General features: G+C 40.5%; 1 protein-coding gene across 1 annotated transcript; it reads left to right on the forward strand.

Moving 5' to 3' along the window:
- LOC110430620 lies at positions 6,261-7,055 on the forward strand. The gene has a single exon (XM_021448457.1). It carries the CDS (start codon positions 6,348-6,350, stop codon positions 6,756-6,758), a length of 411 nt encoding a protein of 136 aa, XP_021304132.1. The 5' UTR covers positions 6,261-6,347; the 3' UTR covers positions 6,759-7,055.

A 22,351-nucleotide genomic window follows, 5' to 3' on the forward strand; every position in this document is an offset into this window, starting at 1 on the left:
AGCTCTCACACCGACGCCGATCTTGTGCAAGGCCCCATTGTCCGCTAGATCGTGTGGCCGACCACCTTCAAGCCTTCCCCGGACCTCCAAAATCCCCTTGGTAAGCTCGCGTTGACCCCCTCTATCTCCTCATGCTCTCGGTGCATCGATTAGTGGCCTCTAGCGCGTTTTTTCTCTGAACTCCGGCGAGCTCTTGATGCCGGCAATGGAGCTCCACCGTGGAGAACGCCGGCGGCCACCGCCCAGCTCCCCTGGATCGCCCACAGTCATTCATCTCAAGATCTACGGCTGAAAATAAAACATACCCCTTCGGGGTAAATTTTTTCTAAAGAGTCCTTCAGCTTTCTGGGATTCAACCCGCAGTCCTGAAGCGCCTTTGTTAAAATACGCTTTGCCCCTCTGAAAACGTAAAACACACGGTTTGATATGAAAATACGTTTTCAGATAATTACTAAACTGTCACTGAGTTTGTTTTGGCCATAAAATATTTGTTTTAACTTCGATTTGACCCGTTCAAATTGCGTTAGATTCGTAATCATGAGCTTTTCATGTTAGTCTAATTGTTTCACCAATTTGAAACTTTTTAATTTTGTGACCCTATTTAATTAATTACTTTTCTAAAGAAAATCTTTGAAAATTCATATCTTCTCCGTTTTAGTTCCGATTTGATCCGTTCAAGTTATGTTAGTTTCATAATTTCATAAGTTTCGCGTTGGTACCATTGTTGTCTAGATCCACCACTGTTAGGTTTCTTAGATAAATACAAGTCCGTAGATAGCCTTTGCAGTCTTGTTTAATGCATAGATTTCACGTCGTAACTCCGTTTTGCGTGATTTTTGCGTTGACTTGACCGTAGCAGCGTGTAGATGATTTTAGAAAACTTTTATTTAAATTTATTTACTGCTGGTGTAATGTTCTAATTCTAGCTTTGTTTGCTTTGTGTATGTGTGGCCTCGAATGCTTGTGTGTTGATGATTGGTGATCGAGTTTAGTCAGTGGGCATTACTTCGGTGATCAAGATCAGAGTCTTGGAAGCAAGTAAGATCAGCAGGACTAGCAGGAGCAATTAGATCAAGGTAAGTATAGCATTTGGGTTTTAATTCTATGACCATGATCTTGTGACTAGATTAATATAAAGCAACAAATGATAATAATGACTTTTTAGCAACTTGAGGATTTATTCGTAAGTGATAACTGGGATGAAAGTGCAACCATGAGGGCTATGATGGCTCTGGCTTTAGTCAAGTATGAGTAACTTTTCTAGCTTGTTAGAGGTTACCCGTGTGGCGCAAATGAGGGATAGCAGACCGTGGATCCCCTGCGGGGTAGAATCACACGGACTGACTACTGAAACCAAGCGGCCCTAACTTGTTAGACGAACCTTTGAAAGACTTCATAGTGATCCCTGCCGACCTTCCTTGGTAGAGGGTTAAGAGGCTGATCACCTCGGGCGAAAGGGTAAATCATGACTCATGGGTAAAGATGTACAACCTCTGCGGAGTGTTAAAAACTGGTATACTAGCCGTGCTCACGGTCACGAGCGGCCTTGGGGATTCTTACATTGAGAATGATGATTCTTGTTGTGTAAATATGCTCATTGATTATTGTTTAATGCTCTATATTATTTATGTCACATTGATCATGAGACCGTGGGATCTATACAATCTAGTTGCTATACTTGCTGAGTTCGTCTTGGACTCACTCTTGCTATCTCCCCCACACCTCAGGAGAAGTATTGGGCTTGTGATCAACCAGTCAGTTGGATCCTGTAGAGTGAAGTTAACGCCCGACGTTTGGAGTTATCTTCCGCGATTTGCTGCCTAAGGTTGTTTCTGATTTATTATGTACGCTATATAATTTACGCATTGTACTTTGATATTACCCCTTATTTATAGCTATATGTGAGGTTTGTCTTCTAAAACTCACATATGGTGCATATTCGGTTTTGTTCTTAAAGTCGGGTGTTACACTCGAGGGAGGGCGCCGTTGTTGGTGTCAGCAGGCAAGGCCATGTTAGTGCCCCCTCACCAGCTTACTCTGGCATCTGTAGCGTCATCGTTCGATTCCTCGGCACCTTCTGCGACACCCTACGTGTCCCTATCAAAGCTCAGCATGCCACCATGGGACGAGGCAGTGAGGTGTCACCTCAAGCAGAGTGACATGGCAAGTCTCCACCCTTCGCCATTGAAATAGTAAAATGCCTAGGTCACTTGCAGCCCCTAGTAAGGTGCCTGAGGCCGTGGTAGCACAAATAACATCATGGCAACTGGCGAGTTGCTACTCCATGCGGGTAGAAAAGACAATTGAAACATCTGCGGTGAAGCTCTGAGAGGATCTTTCTAGCCTATGGAAGCTACTTCTCAGGCGAGGCAGCCGCCGGTCATGTCTCCTGCCATTGGAGGATCTCTCGCCACCCGTCGGCATTGGGGGCAGAAAACCGTTTGCGACGACCGTGGCATTGGCGGGCGGGGACGTGGCATTGCACATGCCAAGCAAGCAAGCAAGTCATGTACCAGCTTGGGACGTGGCCGACTATCTCTCCTCCGCTTTCACTTAGGCCCTTGCCGACCCCGCGTCCTCTTCACCACGGCCCAAAACCATGATCAAACGATTTTGGACACGCGACAAGAATGCAATGAGCAACTTGGCCGGGTGACTAACATCCAAGTGGGTTGCTGGGGGACCATCGGAGTCCTCGCTGTCGTCATCCTCATCCGCCCACCATCAACTCATGCATCCTCTCGAGGTTGGGTAAAATGGAGTCGGGGCCAATGAGAGTGAGGAAGAATTGGGCGTAGCAGGTGGCGAAACGATGGGCCCAAAAGGCCTAAACTTAGGGTTGGACGGCATGGATGGGTCAACGGGCATCAGCGACTCAGCGTCGCCGGCTGGACCAATGGCGGCGGCGACTGCGACGTGATGTGATCACCACCAAGTCCCATGGGCCTACCTAGGCCCTGCAGATGCGATCCGAGAAGAATGACCACAGGCGGAGGTGAAGGTGTGATGCAACCAACCCCAACCTTCACGGTCGGTAGCAAGCGTGTCTGGGACCCATATCCGGAGGGGAGCAGGGCTATCCTGCTCGCCGGCACCATCTCATGCATGGGGATGTTGACATGACGCAACAATGGGCCCCCACTATCATGGGCACCGGCGTCAGGGCTGTGTCGTGGGGAAGGAGGGGTAGGGGAGCATTGGGGATGAGGGGCGGAGGCAAGGGTGACTGGTGGGCTCGAAGACGGGGAGGCGTGCTACGAACTCACGCATGGCCGAGGGAATTAGACTTGTGGGGGGAAAGAGGGAGGAGGAAGGATAGGGGAGGGGGATGTGGGCATTGGAGCTGGGGAGGCCGGTGGTGCAGCCAGCGGTGGTGAGGGCGGGGCGGCTAGGGGTTAGGGTGCAAGGGTGCTTCGCGTCGGCTAGATAATAATTACAACATTTACTCAGTCTAAAGAAAAAGAAGCTAATTCTTAAAAATAGAAGATTCACGTGGAGTAACATGCAGTGATGAGTAGCTCAGTTTACTTGATGGCCAACTTGCTTTTAGTCAACTGTCCATTGTTCATACAGTTGCATGAACTGACTTCGAGTTGGTCATCGGTACGGCCCAGTGTGCATCTGGATGCGATCCCATCGTGTCGTTAGTTTTCCCCATCTTGATTCATATTAATCTTGTCAGCGCCACTTCTTGTAGCAGGACCCTAAACTTGATAATTGCTAACTATGGACGGTACACAAAGTTTTTTTTTATTGATAGGACGGTACAGAAAGTGGACAAGCAAGAGATGGCACTCGCCAGCCGCCACTCGGCATGGACGCCGCTTCAGTGCCCGACTGCCTGTGCATCTGCTATCTTGGAGCCAGCTCGCCTAAAATATTTATCAAGATGGGGAAAACCAACGACAGGATGGGATGATCTCATCCAGATGCACCATCTGTACAATGACCAACTCAAAGTCAGTTCATGCTACTGTATATATGAACAATGGACAGTTGACTAAAAGCAAGTTGACCATCAAGTAAACTGAGCGTCCTAACTCCTAAGCACGGCATGTTACTCCACGTGAATTTTCTATTTTTAAGAATTGCTCCCTCTGTTCCTTTTTAATTATCGCCGTTGGTGTACGTGCCACAAGTTTGACTCGATTTATAGAAAATACATGCAACATTTGTATCTTCAAATAAATTTGTTAAAAAACTAGATTCAAAGATCTTTCGAATGATACTAATTATGTATTATAAATATTAATATTTTTTAATATATAATTGTCGGCAGTTGTTTTTCGAGAAGCGCAAGCAATAATTAAAAAGGTACGGAGGGAGTAGCTCTATTGGCTCTGACTTGGTCAGAAATTAGTGCTCTGTCAGACAATTGATTGTCAGTAACATTGTGATGGGCTCCTCAATTTCAGCTCTTTTCTCGATCGTACAAACTAGTTAAGTTGTCAATCACTCAAAGTGAATTTTTATCGCCTGAGAGACGTTAATAGTGCAAGCTATTTTAGTCTTTCTTGGGGACATCCTTAGTTGAAGACTAGTCACATTTATAGTCGTTGAAGTAGAAGAGTAGTTTAGTCAATTCATTGTTAGATTTAGTCTCACATTAGAGATCTATAGAAAAGAGCATAACTTATACTCCCTCCGTCCCAATACATATGACGTAACCACCTCCGGTTCAAAGACCAAGATCATATTTAATTCTCTCATAGCACCTGTACTACTGTATTTATGTTTGTGAGAGAGCACGCCTTATATCATAGGACATGAACAAAAAGTAGTTACGCCTTATATACTAGGACGGAGGAAGTAGTTAACGGAAAATCCTGCATATAGGTGACAACAGCAATTTGGAATAACAATTGGTTGTTATAATACATATAAGCAAAGTCTTTAAAACTAGGTCGTGTTACAAACCAATTGCGATGGTCACCCAAGCACCACAATCAGTTCTCGATGTAACTTTAGCCGCTGAACTGTAATAATCACAACTAGTTTGTATCATGACTTAGTATAACACAACCACTCAGATTTCAAGTTCTCTCTTGGACCGAATTTGGATGGCTATCTATAACTCTTAATTATAAAGTTAAACCCTACTAGATGAATTATCTCTTTATGCAAGATGTCCACATCATTCCCCACTAAGTGACCCACTAAATATTCTATCTCTTCATGCAAGGTGTCCACATCATTCCCCACTAAATCCCTGTCATCCCATATTAATTACAAAAAATGACCATATCATATATATCATGTGAAATGCTTTAAATCTTTAATCTATTAACATACAAGTCATGTACATACACTATTTGTTTCATCACCAATTAATTCCTCTATGATATAACCAAATATTAGTTTTTGTTCTATTAGCTTAGCAATTTTTTACTAGATCTAATACATAAAATACATGCAAGTCAAATTCATATATATACATACATAGTAGACTGAATACCATATAGTAGTACTATGTATATAATGATTTATTTTTTAAAAAAATCCCGCAGCAACGCACGGGGAATTCGCCTAGTTTCTCTTCTAATGAAAAAACACCTATTTGCTCCTAGGTTGGATCTCGTTTTTTGTTTCTGCACCAGGAAAAAATTACATGTTGATAAATGAAACCCCTTGCATCTATCTTAACTATATTATTCTGGCCACATAATAAAAAACTGGAATGGTACTCTATTTAATAAAAATGAAAATTTCATTGTGAGTGGTTGATGCGAATTGTGATGATCCTACTATAAGTGCACATTTTTGGAACTACTGAATTAATTGTGACCGATCAACTTTAGTTTTATCTCATATTGTAATATCTGAGGTCCTTAGTTTGACTCCGCGTGAAGGCGAATATTGTAAGATTTAACGACTTTGTGCTTTCAATGTTAGGCAACATTTCTGACAACGGTAATGTGCATTTGTTGACTTTGTAAATCTTGTCTCGAGGATTTGCCAATTCAGTTTTTAAAAGTGCTCATAGGGATTGAGTTTACGTATATGCGTTTGTAAGTGTGGGTGTATATGTGCGTTGTGATTGTCTGACTAATAAAAAAAATGTTTACGTAGGGGTTAATTATTTAATGAAACCCAGTGAAAGGTGAATATGATATTTTTCCTCTTCAACGACTTCAAGTCAACTTGCATGTATAATAACATGGTATGATCTACACATTAGATACCCCATCTATATAATTTAGGCTACATGTTCCCTTAGTTGGAGCCTATAAATATCATCAGGCGCTCAATCATATGAGCACCAACTAATAATCTCGTTGACACCCTATCTCCTGATTTCTCTAGCTAGGTTAATTAGCAAACCTTGCCGTGTGCGTCCATCTGCAGCAATGGCTTTTGGTGCCGCTGCCGCTGCTTACGCTGCCGCCGTTGCGGTTTTCGCCATCATGGTCCTGTCTTCCCTGGGGCACCCAGAGACAGGGCCGTTATGCAGCGACTGTGGGTTGCTGTGCACTATGAACTGCACAACAGAGATCGCCACCAAATGCAGAAGTTACTGTGAGAACCCCTCGGCTGGTAGGCAGTATTGCCAGAGGCAGGTCTTTCAGGCGTGCACGCTGTCCTTCTGCTGCAACGGCAACTGCAGCCGTGATTGCGACTTGGAAGCCCAAAATGGCTGCCATGTCCACGACACCACTATCGATTGCCAGTCTTGCAGGGGCGGTGTACTCCAGTACTGCATTCCCACCTGCAACAGCAACTGCAACAGCACCTGCGTGAAGAAAGACCATGGATGCTGAGGGTTTCATCCAAGCTTGGTCTCATTTTCTCTGTTGTTGGTCAGCATCACTTCGTGCATGTATTGAGTGGCTGTAGTCATGAATTGAAGCCCCTTGAATCTCTAGGTCTCTGGGATATGTCTACAATGAATAAAGCACCTTTGCAGTGTACTAGTTCAGTACTTTATATGAAAATTTGCATGCGTAGCCCTCGAACAATATGCATGGATCTCAAAGCAAACAAATTATTAATTAAATATTTTCTTGATTTTTGTAATCAATGGTCTCATCTCGGCCTGTGTGGGCGTCTGGCCTTGCCCATGCGGCCATGCCCAGCCTGTGTCCATTGACTTATTTGGTGCTCTTGGATACATGAAAAAAAGTTAGTTTATCTTCCTCAACTATTGAGTCACCCAAGTTTTACTCTCTAAACTATAAAAATCAGTTTTTTGACCCCTCAACTTTTAAAACCATTTGTTTTTACACCTTTGGTGGTTTGTTGTGCCATGTTAGAGGGAGATAATCAGACTAGGTTGAAAATTCAAGGAAGTACATTGGACCAAAAATACTTTTTTTAAAAAAACCTAGAAATTAATAAAAATATATATATTTTTCAAAATGAAAAATAATGTAATAAAAAAATCATAAAACTAGGTTTAATCTTGGAAAATTTGTTTTACCACGGAAAATTATGAAACTAGTTTCAGTTTTTCCCCTAAAATCATGCTCTACCTTATGGTGTCTAGCTTGAAATTGTTTGAATCTGAGTCATTGAGTCATTGTGCCTATTTGCTAGTAGAAGCTGCTTGTTATCTATTATAATTAGTATATGTTAATCATCTGGACAATGTAGAAGCGTCAATGGTGCTTTGTTAGGACCATATGTGGTGTTGGTTCCCAGTCATGCCTTGTTTGGATGTAGTCGGATTCGCATCAATCCACATGTGTTGGGGTGGATTAGAGTGGAACTTGAACTAAATTCTACCTCGATCCACTCGAACACATGTGGATTGAGGTGAATCCAACAACATCCAAACAAAGCCTAAATATGTTAACCTGGGTGGTTGTATGTACCTGGCCACACATATGCATGCACCCTTCGTTATGTTTTCTAAACTATTAAATTTAATTAAATTCTAATACAATAAATTATGGAGCATAGGCGACTGGAAAATCTAGATGGCAGCAATGCAGCATACAATTTATAATGTTTGTACAGATAGAATCAAGTTACATGAACATGATTGGTACATATTTATATATGTTTGTACTTAATAGTATTAAGTATGATATGGTTACATGACAATTCTGTTGTCATTAAAGTCACTTGGTCGTCAACGTGGACCAATTATAATACACAATGAGAACATTATTTGTCAAGGTGCATGTAGCTACACAGGCTAACACAGGTACTTTGAAAACTTATCTATGCTGACTACAGTCCTGACATTGGCGTAGAAGATCAACCTCGACCAATTATAACAAATAATGAGCGCTTCCACTAAAAAATAAACACCAAAATGAGTCCATCAGGATTTATACAATTTAAGCTAGGCACCATAAGATATAGCATGGTTTTGAAATTAATCTGAAACTAGTTCCATAATTTTTGGGGGGTAAATTTTTTTCTATGAATTGTCTAAAATTAAACTAGATTTTAGAATTTTTAATTACATTATTTTTCCCACGTAAAGATATTTAGATTTTTTTGTGGGGGGATCGATTTCTGTAAGTGGGTATAACTTGAATTTATGGATTATGGATTTATGGATTTTTTATAAAAATATTTCTAGTTTGATTTACCTCTTTGAACCTTTAGCTTAGTCTGATTTACTCTCTCTAACATGACATCATGTCAGTAAAACGACTATCAAAATCACCAAAGATGCAAAAGCAAATAATTTTAAGAATTAAAAGTTGGTTAAAAACTGATTTGATAATTTACGAAGCAAAATCGAATGACTGTGGTAGTTTGAGGAGGTAAATTGGACATTTTACTTATCGCCAATCCATTTTTGTCATCGGTAGGTAGCCACTCCTGAAGACTATAGTCGCTAAAAGGAATAAGGCCCATGGGCCAGCACACGGCCTGCACCAAATTGTGCCCGTGCCACCATAACCCAAGACCCATAGTGCTTGTCATGCGCATGCTTCTTAACTATCAACGAGTTGCTTACAAAATACCCGGGCATATATTTGAACTGTAGCAAATATGCCCGTGCATTGCAACGGGAGAAAAACATCAAATAACCATAGAAAGTGATGACATAATGTTATATATCTAGTTATATTTATCTTTTTTATAAAACTTAAAGCTCATAATTTATTTTATTGATAACCATGATATCTGTTGTATTAGATAGTTATTATTTACAATAATATATAGCTTAAAGACATATTTATTTAATAATAATAATATAAATTAGTCAAACCTTATCTTACTCTAAAATTATCTCTTAATATACCTTAGTATTATATTAAAATATGAGAAGTGTTGACGGTCCTTAAGTATCAAATTTAATTATCAAATAAATAAAGAAAAGGATCCAAATGAAATCAAGATCTAGACTTAGGGTTTTATCTGACAGAATTCCACGAGTTTTGGTGTTTGTCTATTTCTGCAGGGGGTTATCAGGAAATACGGAAGAAAGGCTCACATGTCAGGATTACTTAAAGGTATTAACGTGCTGCGCAATTATCTTACATCTAGAAGACTCCAGAAGCCACGAGACCGAAGCGGAGGCGAAACGGGGCCAGAGGCAGGGCGCCCGCCCTGTCCTACTGGGCGCCCGCCCCATGTCCAAGTCCAATCAGGACTCTGCTTTGCGGGAGATCTCCACCGACCTAAAGGATGAATCTAAACCATACAATCTATGTCGGTTTGATCCAAGGGCCCATATTCACTTGGAGGGACTATAAAACCAGACCCCCTGGCCCCTGGAGGAGAGAGCCTCTCAACCCTAATTTATTGTTCCATCAAGGGAGAAGAAGCCTCTGATCGAGATTAGAGCCACCACATCAATTAGATATCTAGATTAGCATAGCTACATAGGATTAGAACTAGAAGGAGTCAATCTTCGATTGGTTTCCGGATCTGTCATGAGGATTCTTGGTAATTCTCTAATTGTGCTTCTAATTGCTTTCTAATTATCTTTGTTCTTCAATATTATGGATATGACTTTGTTCTACTTCAATATATTGCTTATGACTTTGCTCTACTTGCTTATATTCAAGATTATATTGTTCTTAGTTTATCATAGTTATGTACTTGGCTTAGTTAGATACGATCTATATACATGCTTAGGATCGTATAGCGTTTATCCATCGGATCCATGGGTAAATGATAGATATTGTGTAGGCGTGGTGCTTATACCGTATTTATCTGCGATTGTACCCAATATGCCAGATCGTGGGGTGGTTTGTGATAGTGACAGCTTCATTGATTCTTATATAGTCCCCCTCTCGTGTATTGGGCTGGCAGAGCAACATTATTACAGGGGAGTGATTGCTATGTTTCTCATATTCCTTGCTAATATCACTATGCGTGGGTGTAGTCTTGTCTCACAATGATTGCTAAGTATGCTTGCACTAACTATGATAATGCTAGACTATATAGTTAAGAATAACTTAGGGAATATTCTTGTAGTTCGTTCTAATACCATGCTAATGACTTTCTAGAGTATCTAATTGGGGTGCTTATCATATTTATTATGTGGCTAGATCAGATTAGTTATCCTTGTCACTATTATTATTTTATATATCTTTTATGTGACATTTATCCCTGTATGATGAGTTAGATATAATGTTCTCAATTATACATGCAATGATAGATGCTCAATCTCATATTCTATTCTGTAATCAATAGTGATGATTGCTAATCCCTTCCCAGTGGTAAAAATATAAATAACGATACCTGGAATACTTCCCGGTTAAAATGCTACATCGGTATTAATCTGTGCGCTTGCAGATCCCATTCATTATTTATTTAGAAGAGCAATTGCATATTTCAATACCGCGCCTCTCATATCATGCTGGGGATGACAACTTGGCTTAAGTGGTGTGAGGGATAGGTTTGGCATTTTTGGCACCGTTTGTAGATTTAGAGAACTTAGTCTACTTTTAGTAATGATGTTAAGAATACCCAACAAGCATTTTTGGCGCCGTTGCCGGGGAAGGTTGATTACCAATCAGGAATGGAATAAAAGATTTTGAGTTATCATTCGCATCACTAATATGATTGAGCTTATCTATTCTCTCATACAGTTTTACCCCGATATTTTTCTATTTTATCTTATGCAGGGGAATGTATGAATAGAAGACATCTTCCAGGGAATTTTGTTGACGATCCTGAAGCATTATTCAAGAAGACGAGGGCCAAGCTAAAGAAATCATCAACACTTCAGCAAGAAGCTTCATCCAATCAAGAAGATCACCGGAACTTGTCTTCAGAGTTCGAAGCCATGGCGAACAAATCAATCTGCGAGTTCTCAGCTCCCACTACAGACAACATCCGCACTGGACCTGCTGCAGAGATCGATGGCAACTTTGAGCTCAAGCCTGGACTTATCAACATGGTGCAATCCAACCAGTTCTGTGGGAAGGCACACGAAGATGCTAGTGCTCATTTACAACACTTCCTGGAGATTTGCAACACATTCACCATAGCAGGAGTTTCCAAAGACGCTATACTACTTCGCCTATTCCCATTCTCACTGTTAGGAAGAGCGAAGCAGTGGTTCTACGCTACAAAGGAGAAGAATACTACGTGGGCACTCTGCTCAACAAACTTTCTGGCAAAGTTCTTTCCCATGGGCATGACCAATGCTCTCCGTGGGAAGATTACAAGTTTTCAGCAACAAAATGATGAATCTGTTCCAGAAGCATGGGAGCGCTTTCAAGACTACATCCTAGAATGTCCCCATCATGGAATGGAGAGTTGGCTATTGATGTAGACATTCTATCATGGGCTCAGCAACAGTGCCCGAGAGACCATGGATGCTGCAGCTGGAGGAGCATTCTTATCACTTACTATACCACAAGCCACAGCTCTTGTGGAGAAGATGGCGTCCAATCAAAGCTGGAATGAAGAGAGGACCCAGACACGCAAGAGAGGTGGAGGTATGCATCAGCTGAAGGAGGTAGACATGTTGTCTGCAAAGCTAGACCTACTCATGAAGAAGCTCGACGATAGAGCTAGAGACAAGAAAGAAGTTATGCACATCTATGACTCTCACATGACTTGTGAGGAGTGTGGAGACACTGGACACTCAGGCAACCACTGCCCTGAGATACTTGAGGATGTGAACTACATCAACAACAACAACTACTACTACTACAACCGTCCTCAACAAAATCAAGGTTGGAATCAACAGAGGCCTAACTACTCAAGTAATTATCAAGGTAACAATTCTTACAACAATAATAATAATTTTCCACCTTTGAGAGAGTTAGTGTCTAATCAAGGAAAGCTAATGGATAACCTATCTAAGAAATTGGCATCTAATGATAAAATGCTAGAAAATATAAATAATAGAATGGATAATTTTTCTACTGCCATCAAGAATCAAATTAGCTTTAATAAAATGATTGAATCTCAGTTAAATCAAATAGCTGCTGCTGTTCCTACTACTAACCCCGGTATACCATCACAACCGGAAGGATTAGAATCTGCAAATCTTGTAGACACGTTTGATGCAGGTAATTGGAGTAACCCCGTCACTGAATTTTCTACTGACCATCTGCCGGTCAAGAGAGGCGATCCAGGACGCCCCGTCATCCCGATCTCCATCGGCATGGTGGACTTCCCAGAAGCACTCTGTGACTTTGGCTCCAGTGTCAACATTATACCCAGGGTACTCTATGAGAAATTCTTTACATATCCTTTATTAGAGACAACCATGTGTTTGTAGTTTGCAGATCAGACAATAACTTTTCCAAAAGGAATAGTGAGGAACCTTTGTGTCCGAGTTGGTACCTTGTATGCCCCAGCAGACTTCGTAGTGGTAGAGATCGGAAATGATGAGAGAGCACCTATCATCTTAGGGAGGCCATTCTTGAACACCACAGGAGCTATCATCTACGCCAGTGCTGCCAAGATCAGTTTCTATGTCAAAGGGAAGAAGGAGACATTTTTCTTCAAGAATAAGACTACACAAATTCCAAATCAATCCAGACGTGAATCAAGGAAGAGGACCAACAGAAGAAACAGGAACAAGCAAGTGTGGACCGAGTCAGCTAAGATGGTCACTGTAGTCCATGGAGGCCAAGATCACCAACTGAAGTCACCGTTTTTGACCAAGAAGGATGACCCAGGAATGCCAAGCATTTACTGCTCCATAAATGGATATAACTTCTACAAGACGATTTGCGACACCGGATCAGGCGTCAACATAATGGCCGCAGTCACCTATCGGCTCTTGTTCGGGACCATGCCACTAAGACCAACATACATTCAGCTCCAGATGGCAGATCAGACATTTCGAGAAGTTAAAAAAATAGTATCTGATGTCCCAGTCAAAATAGACGATCACTTTGTCTACACAGACTTTCAAGTTGTTGACATGGGAGAAGACGAGTATGATCCACCCATCATCCTTGGAAGGCCGTTCCTCAGCACCGTTAAAGCAATTATCTACATTGGAACCGGAGAAGTCCATATGCACTTCCCCTCAGAGAAGGTACGCCGTTATTTTATTGACCCTAACTATATCGTTGAAGAATCTAAGCAGGTCAGAAAGAGACGCAACCGCAACCAGAGGAGGCAGATCATCAAGGACGGATGGGCAGACTATGAAGGAGAAGTTGTAAGGTCAGAAGACGTTGAGTTTAAACAGAATTATCCAGAGGAGATTGAAGCACCGAGTCAGGTATGGAAAATGAAGATAACTATACAAGAAGAGGAGGCGCTGCCGGAAGTACCGACTACGCCACCCAACGAACCTCAGGACGATTAAGAAATTGGAGAGTCCCGTTCGGAGGACTTAAAAAACACCGAACGCCTTGCCAAGAGGTAAACTTGGTAGTTATCCTTTCTTTCAGTTACTTCAAATAGTTTACTTAGTTAAACATGTTCATGCTATCCTAAAAAGAAAATAAAAAAATATGAAAAAACAGTAAGCCCCATGAGAGTATACGAGTGGCATAAAACCCATACGTACATTCACTGTGGTGGCATAAAAATAAAATAAATATTTTTTCTGCTTTATAAAATAAAAATATAAAAACAGGGAGTAATAATTATTAAGGAGTCTCAAGATGATGAAGGCTATATATTTATGCTAACACTTAATTAGTTCCACAAGCTTTGTTGTCTATTTGAGCTCCACAGAATTCAAGAAGACTAGCAGACGGAGGACATTCTAATCGCTGTCAGAATGCTGCTGACTTTCAACTACACCTCTGTCACCTGCTAGCTACATCAAGAGAAATTACGTCAAAATTCAGCTTGGGGGAGAGCACCCCCATTTATCTCGATAAGTATTTCTATCTATCTTTATACTTATATTATTTTAGAATATTAAAATACATAACTATGGGAAAACCAAATAAAGATTTTATGCTTATATATATATGTCTTTTGCTTAGTGTGTTTAATAAATAAATAAAGTGGCTATGCTAATCTGTATCTAAATAAAACTTAAGCATGGATATGATGAAAAGTTGCTCTGCCTAATTTGCAAATTTTAAGTTCTCTCTCAAGTTTAGACATAACTGTTATAATTTAAAGCTTGCTCTAGACCTAAACTTGTGGGATGAAAACTTGATCTGAAGTTTAAGTTGTTAACGGATAAGATATGGGAAGGCTAAGCTACTGTTTATCTGTTCCTAGAGATGCTAGAATTCTGGAGAATTTTATCTTGAAAATTTTTAAAATGTTGCATGATGAGTTCCTGTATGATGAGAGTTTAAATTCCTACCACAGCCATATATACATGCTTGCTAGACTTTGAGCCACACATTTACTATTTACTTGCTTATGAGCATTGAGTGTGGTCAAGCTGTGCAGACCCTTAGGAGCTTGTCATGTGGTTAAATCAAGATTTCACTTGCACGTTCACTCATATATGCTACTTCTACTCTGGAAGTACCATCCACATATATCCTTCCATTCCATCTCCAGAACCACCTGAAAATATTCTACTCCTAATCCGAGAGAGAATAACCAAAAATATTTCTATTTTCCCCTTGTGAAATAAATGCTCAAGTTATCTTGTTACTACCACTTGCTATATTATCTCAAGAGATGAGTGCTCTAATAAAAAAAAGAGAAAATAATACGAGGAAATAAAAAGGAGCAAGTGCTCGGAACCTCGAAAAGAAAAAAAAAGTGAGACGAGAGGTAAAAATGGACAAGTGTCCGACAGTAGAATTAGGGGTGCAAGATACCCACCTGAGAGAAAAGAAAAAGAAGAGCATCTCATTCTCCTCATAAAGTTTCAAAAGCAAGGAAGGTATGTATCCCCTCAAAAGAGCAAAGTAGAATTAGACTTCCACCACCATTGTTTTCACCATTGTTATCACCATCATCACCATATACCATTCATTCGCCACACATGCACATCTTGATTAAACTTATTGACTTGTTACTTTGGATCCATGGTTTGACTATGCAATAAATGTCTTGTAAGTATGTATACTTTATCTCCCACCTATGAGCTCCAGATATTAAAGCCTTAGTAGAGTAGGGTGAGAGAGAAGGCAATATCACTATGCCTCATACCACAAATACCACATATCTTGAGAGAAGGCATATACCATCAATGCCTTGGTAAGGATCCAAAAATACCACAAAAGAGAGACCTGAGAGAATCATACAAGGAATCTCTGAGTTTTATTTGAAAATCTGCAAAAACCCCAGAGCTATAGCTGATCAAGAATGAGAGACATGGCACTTGGCTAGACTGTTCTATCTTTTAACCACTCAAGACAGAAGTGACGGTTACAAGTCCCATGGTGAAGGTAAAGTAAGTAAGTTTTATGTCTTGACAGTTTACTCTAACTCAGAGATGAGATCTTATTTAAAAGCATGTGTACCGTCAAATTTTTAAAATTTTGCAACAACTTATGATCCATAGCTAAGTCTATCCTTGCTCAGGGACGAGCAAGAGGTAAGCTTGGGGGAGTTTGTTGACGGTCCTTAAGTATCAAATTTAATTATCAAATAAATAAAGAAAAGGATCCAAATGAAATCAAGATCTAGACTTAGGGTTTTATCTGACAGAATTCCACGAGTTTTGGTGTTTGTCTATTTCTGCAGGGGGTTATCAGGAAATACGGAAGAAAGGCCCACATGTCAGGATTACTTAAAGGTATTAACGTGCTGCGCAATTATCTTACATCTAGAAGACTCCAGAAGCCACGAGACCGAAGCGGAGGCGAAACGGGGCCAGAGGCAGGGCGCCCGCCCTGTCCTACTGGGCACCCGCCCCCTGTCCAAGTCCAATCAGGACTCTGCTTTGCGGGAGATCTCCACCGACCTAAAGAATGAATCTAAACCATACAATCTATGTCGGTTTGATCCAAGGGCCCATATTCACTTGGAGGGACTATAAAACCAGACCCCCTGGCCCCTGGAGGAGAGAGCCTCTCAACCCTAATTCATTGTTCCATCAAGGAAGAAGAAGCCTCTGATCGAGATTAGAGCCACCACATCAATTAGATATCTAGATTAGCATAGCTACATAGGATTAGAACTAGAAGGAGTCAATCTTCGATTGGTTTCCGGATCTGTCAGGAGGATTCTTGGTAATTCTCTAATTGTGCTTCTAATTGCTTTCTAATTATCTTTGTTCTTCAATATTATGGATATGACTTTGTTCTACTTCAATATATTGCTTATGACTTTGCTCTACTTGCTTATATTCAAGATTATATTGTTCTTAGTTTATCATAGTTATGTACTTGGCTTTGTTAGATACGATCTATATACATGCTTAGGATCGTATAGCGTTTATCCATCGGATCCATGGGTAAATGATAGATATTGTGTAGGCGTGGTGCTTATACCGTATTTATCTGCGATTGTACCCAATATGCCAGATCGTGGGGTGGTTCGTGATAGTGACAGCTTCATTGATTCTTATATAGTCCCCCTCTCGTGTATTGGGCTGGCAGAGCAACATTATTACAGGAGAGTGATTGCTATGTTTCTCATATTCCTTGCTAATATCACTATGCATGGGCGTAGTCTTGTCTCACAATGATTGCTAAGTATGCTTGCACTAACTATGATAATACTAGACTATATAGTTAATAATAACTTAGGGAATATTCTTGTAGTTCGTTCTAATACCATGCTAATGACTTTCTAGAGTATCTAATTGAGGTGCTTATCATATTTATTATGTGGCTAGATCAGATTAGTTATCGTTGTCACTATTATTATTTCATATATCTTTTATGTGACATTTATCCCTGTATGATGAGTTAGATATAATGTTCTCAAATATACATGCAATGATAGATGCTCAATCTCATATTCTATTCTGTAATCAATAGTGATGATTGCTAATCCCTTCCCAGTGGTAAAAATATAAATAACGATACCTGGAATACTTCCCGGTTAAAATGCTACATCGGTATTAATCTGTGCGCTTGCAGATCCCATTCATTATTTATTTAGAAGAGCAATTGCATATTTCAATACCGCGTCTCTCATATCATGCTGGGGATGACAACTTTGTTTAAGTGGTGTGAGGGATAGGTTTGGCATTTTTGGCACCGTTGCTAGATTTAGAGAACTTAGTCTACTTTTAGTAATGATGTTAAGAATACCCAACAAGAAGTTTGTTGCTAACTTTTTTATTTAGATTAGGATTCCTATGAAATATGATCCTCAAGCATAAATTTAGGTAAATTAGTAAATCAGTGAGATATGCACGAATGGTGCTAAAACTTTTATCACTATAAATTGAGATAATAATTGGAGCAAGATAACTATAATTTTAATAAATTTAGGTAAATTACTAAATCAGTGAGATAATAATTGGAGCAAGATAACTATAATTTTAACTTTACACTAAAAAGCATAGCAAGCATCTCCAGCAAAAAGATATATTAAACTTTGTGATATTTTTTGTTTACTGCATGGATGTACATATGTAGAGCTGACCAAAATTTGTTTTCTAATTTTTTGTTGTTTCTATAAATTACTGTGCATTTATCAATTTTCACCCAATTTAAAGAATAAAAAAAAAGTAAACTAATAGGACAAACAATTTATATATAAGCTCCTATATTTTTCTTATTTTTGACGTGGTCTGATGTGTATAGGAGATTTTGTATTGGCAACAAAAAAAACATTTTTTTTACACTTGGATCAGCGTGCCCGGGCTATTGCGGACGAAGGCCGAGCGGCCAGCGTGCCGGGCGATTTGGGACGCAGGAGAGGGGACAGGTTTACACTTAGGTCCCTGTATTTTTCTTATTTTTAATGTACTTTGATGTGTATAGGAAATTTTATATTGGGAACCCTAGAAAAGCTTTTATTTTTTTTCTTCTTCCACTACGTATCAGGGCAGATTACGGACTGGCGGGCAGACAGAAAAGTTTTGGGCAGACTGAAATTTTCTCTCTTTATAGATAGGTATAGACAAGTTTTCCCCGGAGTTTTTGAAAAAACTGTTAATTTTTTTTACGACACTACTAGCGCCCGGACGTCCGGATCTAGGGGTCCGTCTGAACACATCTAGGATCCGTCCGCCTCCCACACAAAATGCCTCTATATAGAACGCCCCTCTCCCCCTATACGGAACTCCCACACAGAACGTCCTCTTCCTCCCGCACAGAACGCCTCCACACAGAACGTCCCCCCCCCCCCCCCCGCACAAAACAACCCCCCTCCCCACACGAATGCAGAGCATAGCAGAGCGGGATGGGAGGGAACGCGGAGCAGAGCAGAGCAGAGGACAGTGGGTTGGGAGGAAGGTGCAGAGCACAACAGAGTGAGATGGGAAGTCAAGCCGCATCAGCGAATAAGGCAAGGGCGCATCCATCCTGCCATCCCACCCCACCACCCATCGCACTACCATTCTGTTGCGCCACCCCATCCCTTGTCGCGTCCTGCTAGGTGCATCGCATCTTCACCAGAGAACATATTCTACTACAACATCACAAGAAAACGACTGCAACAACAGAACAAAAACTACTGCAACATGAGATGCAAGAACAGAAAAATAGAAAACTAAGATAACAAAGGAACATTGCTTGTTGTAATACCATAACAAATATTACTGCAACAAAAACATAACAAAAAAGCAAATGCGAAAAGAGTGCAACACCCAAAAAAGACTAACACAACAAAGAAAAATTACTTGTTGCAACAGAAAAAAATGCTACTGCTGCAATAAAAATAAAATGGCAAATGTGAAATGCAACATCAAAAAAAAGAGTAATGAAACAAATGAAAAATTACTAGTTGCAAAGCAGAACAACAGTATTGCAACAACAGAAACAAAAAAGCAATGAGAGATGCAACATAAAAAAATACTAATGCAACAAAGATATGCTACTTATCGAAACAACAAAACAAGCCTAATGCAACAGCGTTCGCTGGAACCCTAGCCACCATGGTGTCGCTCAGATCCAGATCTAAAGGAGCAAGAGGAGGATGAGAAAGAGAAGAAGAAGGAGAAGAGCTCAGATCTAGAGGAGGATATGGAGAAGAAGGAGAAGGATGGTTTAGATCCAGACCTACCTTGTCGTAAGCCACCACCGTCACCCTTCTCTCCGGTTGCACGGAGGTCATAGAGCGAGAGACGAAGGCAGGTAGGGAGGGAGAGGCAGCCCGTCGGAAGCCACCGTCGTCACTCTCCTCTCCGGTGGCATGGAGGTCACAAAGGGAGAGAGAAAGGGAGTGCGAGGCGAGGCAACAGCGAGCTAAATGCGAGCATGGTAGCCATCCCGGAGAGCAGCAGCGAGAGCAATGGTGAGAGCAGCAGCGGTAAGAGTAGCGGTGAGCGCAGCAACAGGTGCACAGTGAGAAGAAGTAGAGAGGAAGAGTAGGCAAGTAGAGTAGGGAGCAGGTGTGGGATTTACGGGGATGAGTTGTGCCTCACTTCCCTTTATGGCTCGATCGAGTTGAGGTCCATTCGGATGGATGGACGCTCTATAAGGAGCATTACCATTTTTATATAACCTGATTTTGAGTTTGTTAGCTTGTTGGCATACACATCGACCTGAGCGCGTCTGCAAGCCTCCTATAGGCGAATAAACTCTAATATGTTTATTGATAGGTCACGAATTGTGTCCTATTCTTTCAAAATGGAGCCTAAATTATGTTAAAATTGGAATTAATGAACACCTTTAATTAAATTTATTTAGCTTTGAAAAATCACTTCATCAGTTCTTCCATGTTGTCTGAGAAACTTCGGTACTGAGCACAGCTTGTGGCTCTCACCTCCTATGTTAGACCATGGAATGCCCTGTGTGGTGATAACAATGGTGCAAGTCATAGTCATCGTATGGTCGGTGAAGGTTTTTTTTGCATGTCGCAATGCGGAGCTGAAAAAAATTATAGGTAGGGTGAATACTAATATGAAAATGGGCTTGCGGTCCAAATCACATATCACACAAATCATGGCAAAAAAACTATAGTCACACAAATTATAACCAAAAGTGGATGAGCAACACAAGATGTTACCTCAAATTTACAAAATAAAGTAATAATTCTTGATGATCAGTTAATCCATACATTGTCAAATACAAAAAAAAATTAAGAATGGATGAACAACTGCTCCTGCTCCTCGCCTCCTCAGCAGCTCAGGTCCTAGGCCTGGTGTGGCCAGTGGGAAGCAGCTAGCACAGTGGCTGGCCTTGATGCCGATGAATGCTAGGGTTGAAGATGCCAATGGATGTTGAATGCGCTATTGCCGATTTAGATTTGAGATTTGGAAAGGGGAGGTAATCCACTAGTGCCCCTTCAATAGGTCAGTGCTGGACTAACAATAGGTCAGTGCTGGACTAACAAAAAACGGCCTAGTATCCTAGCAACCAATCATATTCTTCTATTGGCTACGTCGCTCACTCATCGTTGTGTCGCGCTTCACAGTGGCTCTAGGCCGGCACTTAGGACTCACCGGTAGCCGGAGCCAAGAGAGAGGAAGGGGTCTGAGCTTATGAAGCCACCACATTGGGAGCTGGGGCATGCCCCGCCATACCCAGCTCCTAAGGTAGCTTCACCCTTGTTCGTTTATCTAACATGTGCCTGGATAACAACGGATCTCAATGTATGATGCCACTTCAAAAGAAACACAAGTGAAACTCATGGTCGACAACACAAATGGAACCTATAGTCACGCCTTTACCTTTTTATTTTATTTTGTTTTAATACAATAGTAACAATAATATAATATATCTAATAATTAGTAGAATTCTCGAACTATGAAACCGACGAACAAGATCTTTTGTTCTGAATAAAAGCATTCAATAAGATTTATTCAATATATGTTGGGTGTAGTGTTTGGTGTGTACCTTATTAGCACCAATCTTATATAAATAAGGTCATATTTGACATAACTTTTTTTACCCGATTCATGAGCTATTTAAAGTTGTTTTGTGCCCCACGGGTCTTTTGTAAATAGCCTCACAAGTGAAGCTCCTTTAAAACTTGCTCTCATATGGGATTAGATTGGGATTCAGCTGAAAATAGTAGATCATTAGGGGGCACAACTAAGGGTCTGCACACACAAGGCATTATAATTAGCCGTCGTCGCTCTCGTTAGGGTTTAGTTTTTGTTACATTATTGTTTCCCTCGTGAAATAGACTTTGTTTACTGCATTTGTGTCGCAAAGATTGATTAATGCGAACCAAGGCCCATGTGTTTTGTTCTTGTTCGCTTGTATTGACTAGTCCTTTCGAATCAAGACTTGAACCTCATATCAGATTCATATACTTCATTTCTATTTGTAATTTTAGATTGGATTCATCTTATTCTTGCTCGTGTTCTCGACTCGCTTACAAGAAAGCCTTTTTGGCAAGGTCAATTGAGTTGTGCGTGGTTAATAACCAACAGAGTTATAGTATAACGGTTGTGAGGTTTCGAATCAAACTTACTCCACTGGTAACTAGTGCGAGTAATACATAGAGCCATGGTGGAAAGTGGTGTATACATGTTGCAAGTTCTCAACTAGTGAGTTGAAGGAGCTCAATGCATATGAGGCACACAGTGTTATATTTTTGAATTTCTTATATTTTTGAAACTCATTTTTATTTTGAACTAGACAATTGACCTGAAAAATATTTTATTTGACAACCTTTTATTATTAGAAATCATTTGTGGTCTTAAATTTGTATTTAGAGTTTTAATATTTTGAAATTCAAAAATTTTAAATAATCTCAGATGGAAGATTGACCAACTATTTTCATTTCAAAACATCTGAGGTCCTAAATGTATGGCTCAAGTTATCACAATTTAAAATTTATATTTGTCAAACAAATCTCGAATGGCAAAACAACCAAAACCAAAGTTGTGGATCTTAATGCAAACTACAACTTTATAGTGGATGACCTTTTTGTGAGTTGTATAAACCCCCTATACCCTTACGGCTAGACTTGGGCCAGGAGGCTTGGCCCATCACGAGACAGTGCGAAGCTTGATCTAGCTGCTCGGAGTTTC

Source organism: Sorghum bicolor, chromosome 9 (genome assembly GCF_000003195.3).
Source record: "Sorghum bicolor cultivar BTx623 chromosome 9, Sorghum_bicolor_NCBIv3, whole genome shotgun sequence".
Lineage (NCBI taxonomy): Eukaryota > Viridiplantae > Streptophyta > Magnoliopsida > Poales > Poaceae > Sorghum > Sorghum bicolor.

Excerpts from the sequence above, each read along its gene's own strand:
- LOC110430620 (XM_021448457.1), top strand. The coding sequence starts at position 6,348 with ATGGCTTTTGGTGCCGCTGCCGCTGCTTACGCTGCCGCCGTTGCGGTT.